The sequence below is a fragment of the Malaclemys terrapin genome, chromosome 12, assembly GCF_027887155.1.
Source record: "Malaclemys terrapin pileata isolate rMalTer1 chromosome 12, rMalTer1.hap1, whole genome shotgun sequence".
In the NCBI taxonomy this organism is placed as follows: Eukaryota; Metazoa; Chordata; order Testudines; family Emydidae; genus Malaclemys; species Malaclemys terrapin.
The window spans coordinates 3,657,313-3,669,337 of record NC_071516.1 but is presented as its reverse complement, the minus strand read 5'-3'; the positions used below and the strand labels follow the sequence as shown (position 1 = coordinate 3,669,337).

Below are 12,025 nucleotides of genomic sequence, written 5' to 3'. Positions count from 1 at the left end.
GATTCAGGTGAGTATGTGCGTGTAAAAAGAGCACTGTTGCTGTGACAAGGGGCAATGAGGAAAGGACACAAGGAGTCGGGGGTAGGGGGAAGGGCAATGAAAAGTGAGGACATTGTGTGGGAAGAAGGCACTGGGTCAGCTGTTGATTTGTAGGAAGGCACCGGACAGTGGATAAACTTTCCCTAAATTGTTTTGTGTCAGACACAATGTGGTCATCTTTTACCCACTGCTATAGTCTGCTTAGCTTACTCACTACAAGGGGTAGCTGGCCTTCATTGGCAACGGATGGCACGAAGGGTGGGTGGAGGCACAAGGGGTGGTGGTGACTGTTAAACTGTGTTGTTTTCAGCCCATAAAGATGTATATGAGGCACTTTGTAAAATTACAATTTAAGACAGAACAAGCTCAATTTTTATGCAAAAACCTTTAAAAATACATTTTAAATTTTACTTATTCAACTTCTTTGAATTGATAAAATTAGAAAAGTCTTGTCTGCTGTTTCATCCGTCAGGGTTCGCACATGGTGCTCTCCATGTCTTCCTCAGGGTAAGGTTTTGTCTTCAATGTGATGGTATCACGCCACTGTTCATAAACGAGTGTGTAAACCTCTGCCCTTTTAACTGTGAATCTGTATGATCTGTCAGACAGCAGGTTCCGGATTTCACACATGTTGGACGTGACCGGCATTATTCCACACTGGATCCTCTCTTGCTGGGTTCGGGGCTCCAGTAGCTTAAACCTGAGTTCATACTGTTCAGGCTGTGACTGTTGACTTGTGATAAACCACTTGAGGCTCACCCAGTCCTCATGTGCCACCGATTCCTTTCGATCAAACATCACTGGCATCTTGGTACTCAGAACAAGCCTAATGTGTGGGATTTTGGTAGCCCCAACATCCGACACCAGACGATGCTTGACATACAGCCGTCCAGGCACTAGCATGGCAAGGAAATTATCCATCAGCTCAGACAGATTTGACAGCTTTTGCTTGACCAGGTCCCACCTGGCAAGGAATGTTACCATGTCATAGGTCTCCAGGAAGTGGACCAGCTCCTCCCGCCCCTGTTCCAATTGTTCTAACAGGTCAGTTAAGAGCAACAGCTGGATTTTGGTTTGGACTGTTCCAACCTTCTTCATCCTCTGGAATCTCCAGAGGTCAATCAGCTGGAACATAGTGGTGGGCAGCATGAGGTGGTTCTGGTCTCCCAGTGCCAAATGTTTGGGCAGAATTTCAATGTAATAAGAGCACTTTTTCAGAAGCTCAATTCGCTTATGGTGGCGTTTCAGCAGGTGGAGACTCAAGTCAGAGTGCAGGAACTCGAGCACAATGTTCTTCCTCTCCGTGTACATCTTCCAGGTTTCATTCTCCTGGTCCTCCTCTTCGTTGTACAAAATACTCTGCAGATTGTTTTCTATCTCATTCAAATACACATCCATGGTTCCAAAACTCATAGTTGCTGTGCAGGAAAGCAACAATAACATCATTTAAGAACCAAAGGAAAAGCAGTCAACATGGAGCATACCATGATGGTGACTGCTGTTTCCTTATACTTCTTTAACATTAATTATAAATTATCTTAGAAATTAGAGATGGGATAAGAACTGTTAGACTCAATCAGGCTCCCTGCCAATGCAAGAACATTTCTTTCTAACATTATGATTTTGAGTGCTTTGTTTAGTCTAGTCCTAAATATCCCAATCAACTGGGCTCCTGCTATTTCCCTTGAGAGACTATATCTTAGTTTAATAGATAAGAACAGCCACACGGGGTCAGACCAATGGTCCATTTAGCCCAATATCCTGTCTTCTGACAGTGGCCAATGCCAGATGCTTCAGAGAGAATGAGCAGGACAATTAGCGAGTGATCCATCCCCTGTTGTCCATACCTAGCTTCTAGCAATCAGGGTCTAGGGACTCTCAGAGCGTGGGGTTGCGTCCCTGACCATCTTGGCTAATAGCCATTGATGGACCTATCTTCCATGAACTCATCTAATTGTTTGGTTATTTTTTTAACCCCACCATAGCTTTGGCCTTCACAACATTCTCTGGCAAAGAGTTCTATAGGTTGACTGTGTGTTGTGTGAAGAAATACTTCCTTTGGTTTGTTTTAAACCTGCTGCCTATTAATGTCAATAGGTGACCCCTGATTCTTGTGTTATGTGAAGGGGTAAATAACTGATCCTGATACTCACATTTTCCCCTTATCTCATTAGTTCTAATGAGACCCTTTTATACCACCCTAAGTTCTCTCTTTCTCCATTCTTGCTGGTCATTCACATCTCTTATAGCTGCAGATGTCTACATCCCTCCCTTAAAAAGAACAGGAGTACTTGTGGCACCTTGGAGACTAACAAATTTATTAGAGCATAAGCTTTCGTGGACTACAGCCCACTTCTTCGGATGCATATAGAATGGAACATATAATGAGGAGATATATATACACACATACAGAGAGCATAAACAGGTGGGAGTTGTCTTACCAACTCTGAGAGGCCAATTAATTAAGAGAAAAAAAACAAAAAAAAACTTTTGAAGTGATAATCAAGCTAGCCGAGTACAGACAGTGTGATAAGAAGTGTGAGAGTACTTACAAGGGGAGATAGAGTCAACGTTTGTAATGGCTCAGCCATTCCCAGTCCTTATTCAAACCGGAGTTGATTGTGTCTAGTTTGCATATCAATTCTAGCTCTGCAGTCTCTCTTTGGAGTCTGTTTTTGAAGTTTTTCTGTTGTAATATAGCCACCCGCAGGTCTGTCACTGAATGACCAGACAGGTTAAAGTGTTCTCCCACTGGTTTTTGAGTATTTTGATTCCTGATGTCAGATTTGTGTCCATTAATTCTTTTGCGTAGAGACTGTCCGGTTTGGCCAATGTACATGGCAGAGGGGCATTGCTGGCACATGATGGCATATATCACATTGGTAGATGTGCAGGTGAACGAGCCCCTGATGGTATGGCTGATGTGATTAGGTCCTATGATGATGTCACTTGAATAGATATGTGGACAGAGTTGGCATCGGGGTTTGTTACAAGGATAGGTTCCTGGGTTAGTGGTTTTGTTCAGTGATGTGTGGTTGCTGGTGAGTATTTGCTTTAGGTTGGGGGGTTGTCTGTAAGCGAGGACAGGTCTGTCTCCCAAGATCTGTGAGAGTAAATGGCATATTGTGGGGCCATGCGGGTACCCATAGCAGCGGCACAATATGCCAACATTTTTATGGCTGACTTAGAACAACGCTTCCTTAGCTCTCGTCCCCTAACGCCCCTACTCTACTTGCGCTACATTGATGACATCTTCATCATCTGGACCCATGGAAAAGAAGCCCTTGAGGAATTTCACCATGATTTCAATAATTTCCATCCCACCATCAACCTCAGCCTAGATCAATCCACACAAGCGGTCCATTTCCTGGACACTACTGTGCTAATAAGCGATGGTCACATCAATACCACCCTATACCGGAAACCTACTGACCGCTACACTTACCTACATGCCTCCAGCTTCCATCCAGGACACACCACACGATCCATTGTCTACAGCCAAGCTCTAAGATATAACCGCATTTGCTCCAATCCCTCGGATAGAGACAAGCACCTACAAGATCTCTATCAAGCATTCTTAAAACTACAATACCCACCTGCTGAAGTGAAAAAACAGATTGACAGAGCCAGACGAGTACCCAGAAGTCACCTCCTACAAGACAGGCCCAACAAAGAAAACAACAGAACACCACTAGCTGTCACCTTCAGCCCCCAACTAAAACCTCTCCAGCGCATCATCAGAGATCTACAACCTATCCTGAAAGATGATCCTTTACTCTCACAGATCTTGGGAGACAGACCTGTCCTCGCTTACAGACAACCCCCCAACCTAAAGCAAATACTCACCAGCAACCACACATCACTGAACAAAACCACTAACCCAGGAACCTATCCTTGTAACAAACCCCGATGCCAACTCTGTCCACATATCTATTCAAGTGACATCATCATAGGACCTAATCACATCAGCCATACCATCAGGGGCTCGTTCACCTGCACATCTACCAATGTGATATATGCCATCATGTGCCAGCAATGCCCCTCTGCCATGTACATTGGCCAAACCGGACAGTCTCTACGCAAAAGAATTAATGGACACAAATCTGACATCAGGAATCAAAATACTCAAAAACCAGTGGGAGAACACTTTAACCTGTCTGGTCATTCAGTGACAGACCTGCGGGTGGCTATATTACAACAGAAAAACTTCAAAAACAGACTCCAAAGAGAGACTGCAGAGCTAGAATTGATATGCAAACTAGACACAATCAACTCCGGTTTGAATAAGGACTGGGAATGGCTGAGCCATTACAAACGTTGACTCTATCTCCCCTTGTAAGTACTCTCACACTTCTTATCACACTGTCTGTACTCGGCTAGCTTGATTATCACTTCAAAAGTTTTTTTTTGTTTTTTTTCTCTTAATTAATTGGCCTCTCAGAGTTGGTAAGACAACTCCCACCTGTTTATGCTCTCTGTATGTGTGTATATATATCTCCTCATTATATGTTCCATTCTATATGCATCCGAAGAAGTGGGCTGTAGTCCACGAAAGCTTATGCTCTAATAAATTTGTTAGTCTCTAAGGTGCCACAAGTACTCCTGTTCTTCTTTTTGCGGATACAGACTAACACGGCTGTTACTCTGAATCCCTCCCTTAGTTTGCTTAGCCAAGCTATACACACATTCAGGTCTTAGGCTTTCCTTTAGGCAGCTGCAGGATCTTGGCTTCAAATCAGCTTGGCTACTGATCTTTAAAAGACCTCCAATCTATCAGTATCTTTCTGGGAGTGCAGTGGCCTGAACTGAATGGGATGGTCCCAGTGCTACCTCACCAGAGTTGTAAGGAGAGGAACTATCACATGTCCTTTCTGCTTGACAGTGCAACCCATTACTAAACGTAAACATTTTGAATGACCAATTCTTCTCCCCACCTTTTGTTTAGTTTACATTATAATGGTTCAGAATGAATTATATTCATTTGCATGTGGATGAAACGTGTAATTCCATAAGCGTTTCACCGTAACAACATGACACACAACACGTGAAGAACAATGGTGAACGAAGTAATGGTTAATCAGTCAGAAAAGAGACAATGGAAATGGCCCTTTATAACTCCACATCTGCTCTGTCTCCTTCGTTGTATCTGTTTCCTACAATGACCAAGGCCAGGGTCGTGTTTGATACCACCACTGAGCCAATGTAGCCATGGAAGACCTACCTGTATTCTCTTTTAGTTGGGGTATCTATGGCTTAGGTATCAAAAACAGAATTGTCAGCTAAATTCCGGTTCTTGAATCTTTACTGTCCGTGATAATGACTGAACCAGAATGCAGCTTGTTTTGGATGTCAGCTTGAAGCTCATATTTAGACTTGAAAACTGAACATAGTTGATATGGAAGACCAAGAAAATGTGCAATGTCAAGCTGTCGCTTCAATACCACGAAGAGGGAGCTAGTGCCACACACGGAGAATAGTTCTCAAGTAGCTATCTGACAGCCATGGCATTAGCGGCTTTTTTTTAGAGAGTTGTTTTTTATAAAGTGTTTACAGTGCATAATTCTGAAATTTTACTCTTCCTCCTCACGTTTTCTGACAAGACCGTGTTACCTAGTCAGTAGAACAGCACCAATCTGTGCCCCATTATCCCCATTTATATAATGTGGTTGGTAATACTTAACTTCATGGGGCATTAGATTATGAGGTATAATTAAATTTGTGACGTGCTTTCAGTTTTTGGATTATAGAAGTGCAAAAGTGTCACTTATTTCTCAGGGTGAGTGAGTGACTATCTTTTATTGAACCAGCTTCTACAGACAAGTTTTTGAGCTTTCAGCATGTACCGTTTGCAGACCTGAAGAAGAGCTTTGTGTAGATGGAAAGCTTCTCTTTCTCACCTGTAGAAGTTGGTCCAATAAAAAATATTCCTACATCCACCTTGTGTCTCTGATATCCTGGGACCAACACTCCATGTACTTATTTCAATGATAATCCCTTCATTCCCAGGGATACTTTTTCAAGGATATTGTCAATTCAAACATGTCCTGAATTTTTTAAACTTTATTCTTTCCACCAGAACAATGCAGGAAAACAAGGTAAAGCCAAAACTTTGACACAGATCAGCCCCAGGGCACCACAGTATAAAATGTAATATAGAGCTAGCAGTTTATTGGGTTATTTGGCCCAAAACTTTAGATGATGTAAAAACGAGCTCTTACAAAGCTAAATCCAACAGAAATATTTCTATAATTATTTCTGCATTCCATTGGACAGAGATGCTTTTAAAACACCTGCGTGGCTTTATGGAGGAGTGAGGATCTAGCTCAGGGGTAGGCAACCTGTGGCACACATGCCGAAGGCAGCCCGCGAGCTGATTTTCAGTGGCACTTACACTGCCCGGGTCTTGGCCACTGGTCCGAGGGGCTCTGCGTTTTAATGTAATTTTAAATGAAGCGTCTTAAACGTTTAAAAAATCTTATTTACTTTACATACAACAATAGTTTAGTTCTATATTATAGACTTATAGAAAGAGACCTTCTAAAAACGTTAAAATGTATGACTGGCAAGCGAAACCTTTAATTAGAGTGAATAAATGAAGATTCAGCACAGCACTTCTGAAAGGCTGCTGACCCCTGATCTAGCTGCATGCAACAATTGCAGGAATTAGGGCCTAAAAAAAATGAAAGCAGGGAAGATGCTGAAAGTGAAACTGACTATAACTGACAGTGAAATTGGCTTATGCCTTGCAGTTTGTTCAGAGAAAGGCAAAAGAAGGCAGCGGGATGAGGGAGAAGTGAATTTAGATTTTAGCAATGGGTTCAGTGTTAGTAACTGAGGCTGATGTAAATTGTTGGGAGTGAGGTGCCTAATTCCCTGAGGAGCCTTGGACAATCCCAGCCAGCAGGCCTAAGGGGGCAGTCTAGGGAGAGCCCGGTCTCAGGGTCCGGTAGTGCTGAACTGTGGCTGCTTTTGTGTTTTCTGTTGTACCCTAGAAAGAAGTAATTGTTCCTCCTCATGGGCATGACAGCGCAGGGCCCAGTCTGACCCCGATGCAACACCCTCACTCTGGGGGCAGCTGACGCTCCAGCCGTGGGGAAGGCGAGGGGCTGGAAGGGAGGCAGCTGTGGTGCCCTGCTAATGGCAGTGAGGGGATCTGGGGCTTGCCCCCCGCCGGCTGGGGAGTGCCAGGCCTCCTTGGCTTTCACCCTTTATGCCCAGAGCAGGGAGGCACAGAGAAGGGACTTCCCCGCCCCCCTCCCCCACTGCCTTGGGGGGCTCCCCCGAGCCTCTGTGCTGGCTCCTGGGAGGGGGTGTCCACCCACTCCTCTCTGCCTGCCATCCACCCCGGGAGTCCTTCCCTCTCCATGCCCCTCCCCTGGGAATTCCCCCCTTCCTGCACCTCCCCTGGGAATTCCCCCCTTCCTGCACCCTTCCTCCCTTCAGGCGTCCCCCCTTCCTGCCCCTCCCCTGGGAATTCCCCCCTTCCTGCACCCTCCCCCCCTTTTCTGCATCATCCTCTCAGGGGTCCCTCCTCCATGCCCCTCCCCCGGCCCCCTTTCTGCCCCCGGGGCCCCTCTGGCTGGTTGCCCGCGGGGGGTCTCCTGACCTGTGGCCGAGCCGGGCGGCGTGTCCCGGGCAGCTCCCCGCCGCCCCCTCTCCTGGGCCGGGCTGCCCTGGCTCCGGCCAGCCCCAGGCAGCTGCCATGGGAACCCATTGTTCGTGCAGCCCCCCCCCCGGGTTCTGGGGCCCGCCCCGTCTGCCCCCCGCGGGCAGGGCAGGGCAGGGCTGGGGGGGTTCGAGTGAGGGGGGCCTGGACAGTGGGGGGGGTAAATGGGCGAGGGGGGGGAGAGGCACAGGGAAATCAGGGGGTAGGGGGCTGGGGGAAGCACAGGCAGGGCTGGGAGAGGCAGAGGAGGGGCTGGGGAGGTGGGAGAGGCACAGCCAGGGCTGGGGAGGTCTATGGGGGGCTGGGAGAAGCAGAGAAGGGGGGCTGTGGGGGCCGGGGAGAGGCACAGGGAGTTCAGGGTGTGGGGGGCCGGGGAGAGGCACAGGGAGGTTAGGGGGTGGGGAGCGGGGAGAGGCACAGGTAGAGCTGGGGGTAGGGGGCTGGGGAGGTGGGAGAGGCACAGCCAGGGCTGGGGAGGTCTATGGGGGGCTGGGAGAAGCAGAGAAGGGGGGCTGTGGGGGTGGGGGCCGGGGAGAGGCACAAGAAGTTCAGGGGGTGGGGGAATGGGGGAAGCACAGGCAGGGCTGGGAGAGGCAGAGAAGGGGGGCTGGGCTGGGCAGGGCTGTGGGGGTGGGAGCCTGGGAGAGGCACAGGTAAGGCTGGGGAGGTCTGTGGGGGGCTGGGAGAAGCAGAGAAGGGGGGCTGTGGGCCGGGGAGAGGCACAGGGAGGTCAGGGGGTGGGGGGGATGGGGGAAGCACAGGCAGGGCTGGGAGAGGCAGAGAAGGGGGGCTGGGCTGGGCAGGGCTGTGGGGGTGGGAGCCTGGGAGAGGCACAGGTAAGGCTGGGGGTAGGGGGCTGGGAGAGGCAGAGGAGGGGCTGGGAGAAGCAGAGAAGGGGGGCTGTGGGGGCCGGGGAGAGGCACAGGGAGGTTAGGGGGTGGGGAGCGGGGAGAGGCACAGGTAGAGCTGGGGGTAGGGGGCTGGGGAGGTGGGAGAGGCACAGCCAGGGCTGGGGAGCTCTGTGGGGGGCTGGGAGAAGCAGAGAAGGGGGGCTGTGGGGGTGGGGGGCTGGGGAGAGGCATGGGAGGTCAGGGGGTGGGGGCTGTGGGGGTGGGGGGCTGGGGAGAGGCATGGGAGGTCAGGGGGTGGGGGCTGGGGAGGCACAGACAGAGCTGGGGGTAGGGGGCTGGGAGAGGCAGAGGAGGGGGCTGGGGAGGTGGGAGAGGCACAGGTGAGTGTCTGGATGAGTGGGGAACGGGGGGGGGGTGAGTGAGGGGCAGCTGGGTTGGTTCTGCTCGCTGGGCAGGATGGGGAGGTCTGAGCTGGGTCGGTGGCAGAGGACTGCTCGGGGGAAGGGGGTGGGTCTGTGCCTGGTGCTGGGGAGGACACCTGGAAACAGCAGCATAGAAGCTCTCTTAAGGGCTAAGACCAGCCCTGATTTTTTATTTGCAGTTTGTTTCTTTTGCGCTCCTGCCTGCCTGGTTTTTGATCCTATGATTTCACTGTCTCAGCCGGCAGGGAGAATACGGCTGGCCCATGGCCCATACCCCATCCTGGGCTTGCACGTGCCCAGGTACCTACTGTTATAGATTTCATTCCTACCTGCTTCCGCGTGGGGTTTGGGGCACTGAGAACTATGCTTAGGACCTAATAAATACATTTTGCTGCACAAAACTAACCGGTTCAGATACTTGGCCCTGAGCCCATTTTCAATTAATTTTCTTGAAGGGGTTTACACAACTTCCTGCCTTAGGGACAGATCCCAGATACTGTGTAGTACCTGATTCCTGGAGCTGGCTGATTGGTGGCAGAAGGGGTGTGAGTAAGGGGATCCCAATGTGGCCCTTAACATTTAAGTTCTATGTGTGAAGACTGGAAGAATATAGAGAAGTGGACGGAGAACTACCCCAACGGGGGAATCAAAGGACCTGCTAGGCAGCCGGAAGGGACAAGCTGCAAAGGCCTTCTGCTAAGACTGCTCTGCATCGACTCCTGGGAATGTCACCGGTTGGAACAGACAGGAAAGTCCCGGTCGATCTCAAGTGCACTCATGGGCTAGAAGGTGAGTGCTGGACTCTTAATGTCCATGGGGTTTGATTTACGGGAAAACAAGCTTTTAGTGAGTCCTTAGGAGAGGGATTCTGCTCTACTCCCCCTCGAACCATTGCTAGGTCAGAACTTAAGGATGAAAGATAATTTTCTATATCCTTTCTCCACAAGAGGGCAGCAAAATTGTTCCCTCTCTTCCCCCCCCCCCCCCCCCCCCCCCCCCCCCCCCCCCCGGTCAGTGGAAAACACTGAAAGATTTTCACTGTTTTAAACTTTGCCTCGTTGCAGTGGGAGCGTGCTATTGAATAGTGACTAGGCCGGGGAAGAAATACGGGTGAGATGTTTTTGGCTGCCCAACACGAAGATTCAAGTCACCTACCCAAAACAACCCCCTCCACACACTTTCCCAGAGTAGAAGAAGAAAAACTAGATGGGTTTGGGAGGGTCCAGTGCAGAAAGAGAACTGAGCAGCTCATTTCCCCCTTTATGAGCATCTCCTTCATATGCCACCCACTGCAGAGCCATCACTCTGTAGCCTCTAGACCCACCCACCTCCCTCACCTTTCACCCACTGCACACACTTCCCCCCTCCCCGCATTTTTCTCTGCTGCCACCCACCCTGCACTTTTCACGCACAGCACTTGGTTTAAACCTTCTGTATCCATGACCTTCACCTGCCACCCACTACACCTCCTCTTCTTGCACACAATGTATTATACCTTGATCCCTGCTCCTTCCTCCTCTTGATGGACAGTGACTCCCTATGTGAACGTGATACTTAGCACTGCTCTCACACGGTACAGCTTCAGAATGCTGTCAAACCTCAGCCAAGCCTGATAGCGCCCAGTGTGGCAGGCAGCTCTGTTTTTCAGAGGAGGATCCCAAGGCACTCCAGTTAATGGCCTGCTTTTCAGAGGTGCCGAGTACCTGCAGCTCTCACTGAAGTCAATGGGAACCTCACTGATCAGTGCCGGGGAATGCTGGCCCATAATTGCTTGCCCGAGGTGTGACAAAGCGGGAATTTTCTGTATGTTTTTATGAACCCTGCTTGCCTCAGTTTCCCTCTGTACTTTGCATTGCTACGCAGTGGGTGCAAAAGGGTTAACACGGCTCCTGGAACAGCTCAGGACATAAGGTGTGGGTGTCATCTTGCTGGATGGGTCTCAATGAATAGGTCTTTAAGGAACTGATTGAAACCAACCCAGATCACCAAGTTTCAGAGTAACAGCCGTGTTAGTCTGTATCCGCAAAAAGAAGAACAGGAGTACTTGTGGCACCTTAGAGACTAACAAATTTATTAGAGCATAAGCTTTCGTGGACTACAGCCCACTTCTTCTGAAGAAGTGGGCTGTAGTCCACGAAAGCTTATTGGGCTGTAGTCCACGAAAGCTTATGCTCTAATAAATTTGTTAGTCTCTAAGGTGCCACAAGTACTCCTGTTCTTCTTTTTCCAGATCACCAAGGGGTTCAGAAGGAGAATGCAATCTCCAATGACTGAACAACACTCAACAGTGGGAAACTTGGGTGGGTGCAGTTGTGAACTCAGTGTGACCTTGCCTGGAGACAAAGGACTGGGAAGTGACCAGCTGGGGACAAGGAGTGGGCTTCTGGCAGAAGCTGGATTTGCCCAAGGAATCTGGGAGAGACAGAACCTGAAATGGAATCCATTACAGCTTGGCTGATTGGTTGCTCTGGCTTGGCCAGACGGGCCTAGCTTTTAACCTTCATTTTTCCATGCTAACCTGAGCATTTCCCTTGCCGTGTTCCGGTTGTCTAATGCTACTCTGTTCTGAAAATGCTGCTTGGTGTCACTGAAGATCCTTGCCCAGGGGCACTGGTCCCCAGAGAGGGCACAAGTCTCAGTGTGGACTCGCAGGGCAGAGCTCATGGTGTGAAGTAGGAGTGCTTGAGTCCAGAGGCTCCTTCTCAGGGGTGTTGAGGCCATGAGGCCTACCATGAAGGAAGGGTGAGTTCTTGGGGGGCTGGCTCGCTGAAGGGGTTCCTCCAAGACACTGTTCAAAAGCTGGGGCATAGCACCAACCCTGTGATGGGCAGCGCCAAGATTAGATTTGAGAAATTCCTGGCTCCCAGCCCTGTGCTCCATCCGCTGGCAAGCACAGGCTCTCACTGTTGCATAGCAAAGTAACTGTACAATGCACTTTGGTTTTGCAATGGACTCATCTGGCAGTTTATGGTTACCTCGTAACTTATATCCACCAGGAGCACTGTGCTAAATTTCTGCTGAGACTGAGGCCAAAGGTTAGTTCTTCC

General features: G+C 49.4%; 1 protein-coding gene across 1 annotated transcript; it reads right to left on the bottom strand.

Annotated features, from left to right (window-relative positions):
- Positions 1–507: 507 nt before the first annotated feature.
- Positions 508–7,753, bottom strand: FNDC11 (fibronectin type III domain containing 11). Its single transcript, XM_054046401.1, is given in 3 exon segments — positions 508–1,457; positions 7,646–7,672; positions 7,675–7,753. Coding segments are annotated over 3 exon segments (1,056 nt in total).
- Between the last annotated feature and the right edge of the window lie 4,272 nt (positions 7,754–12,025).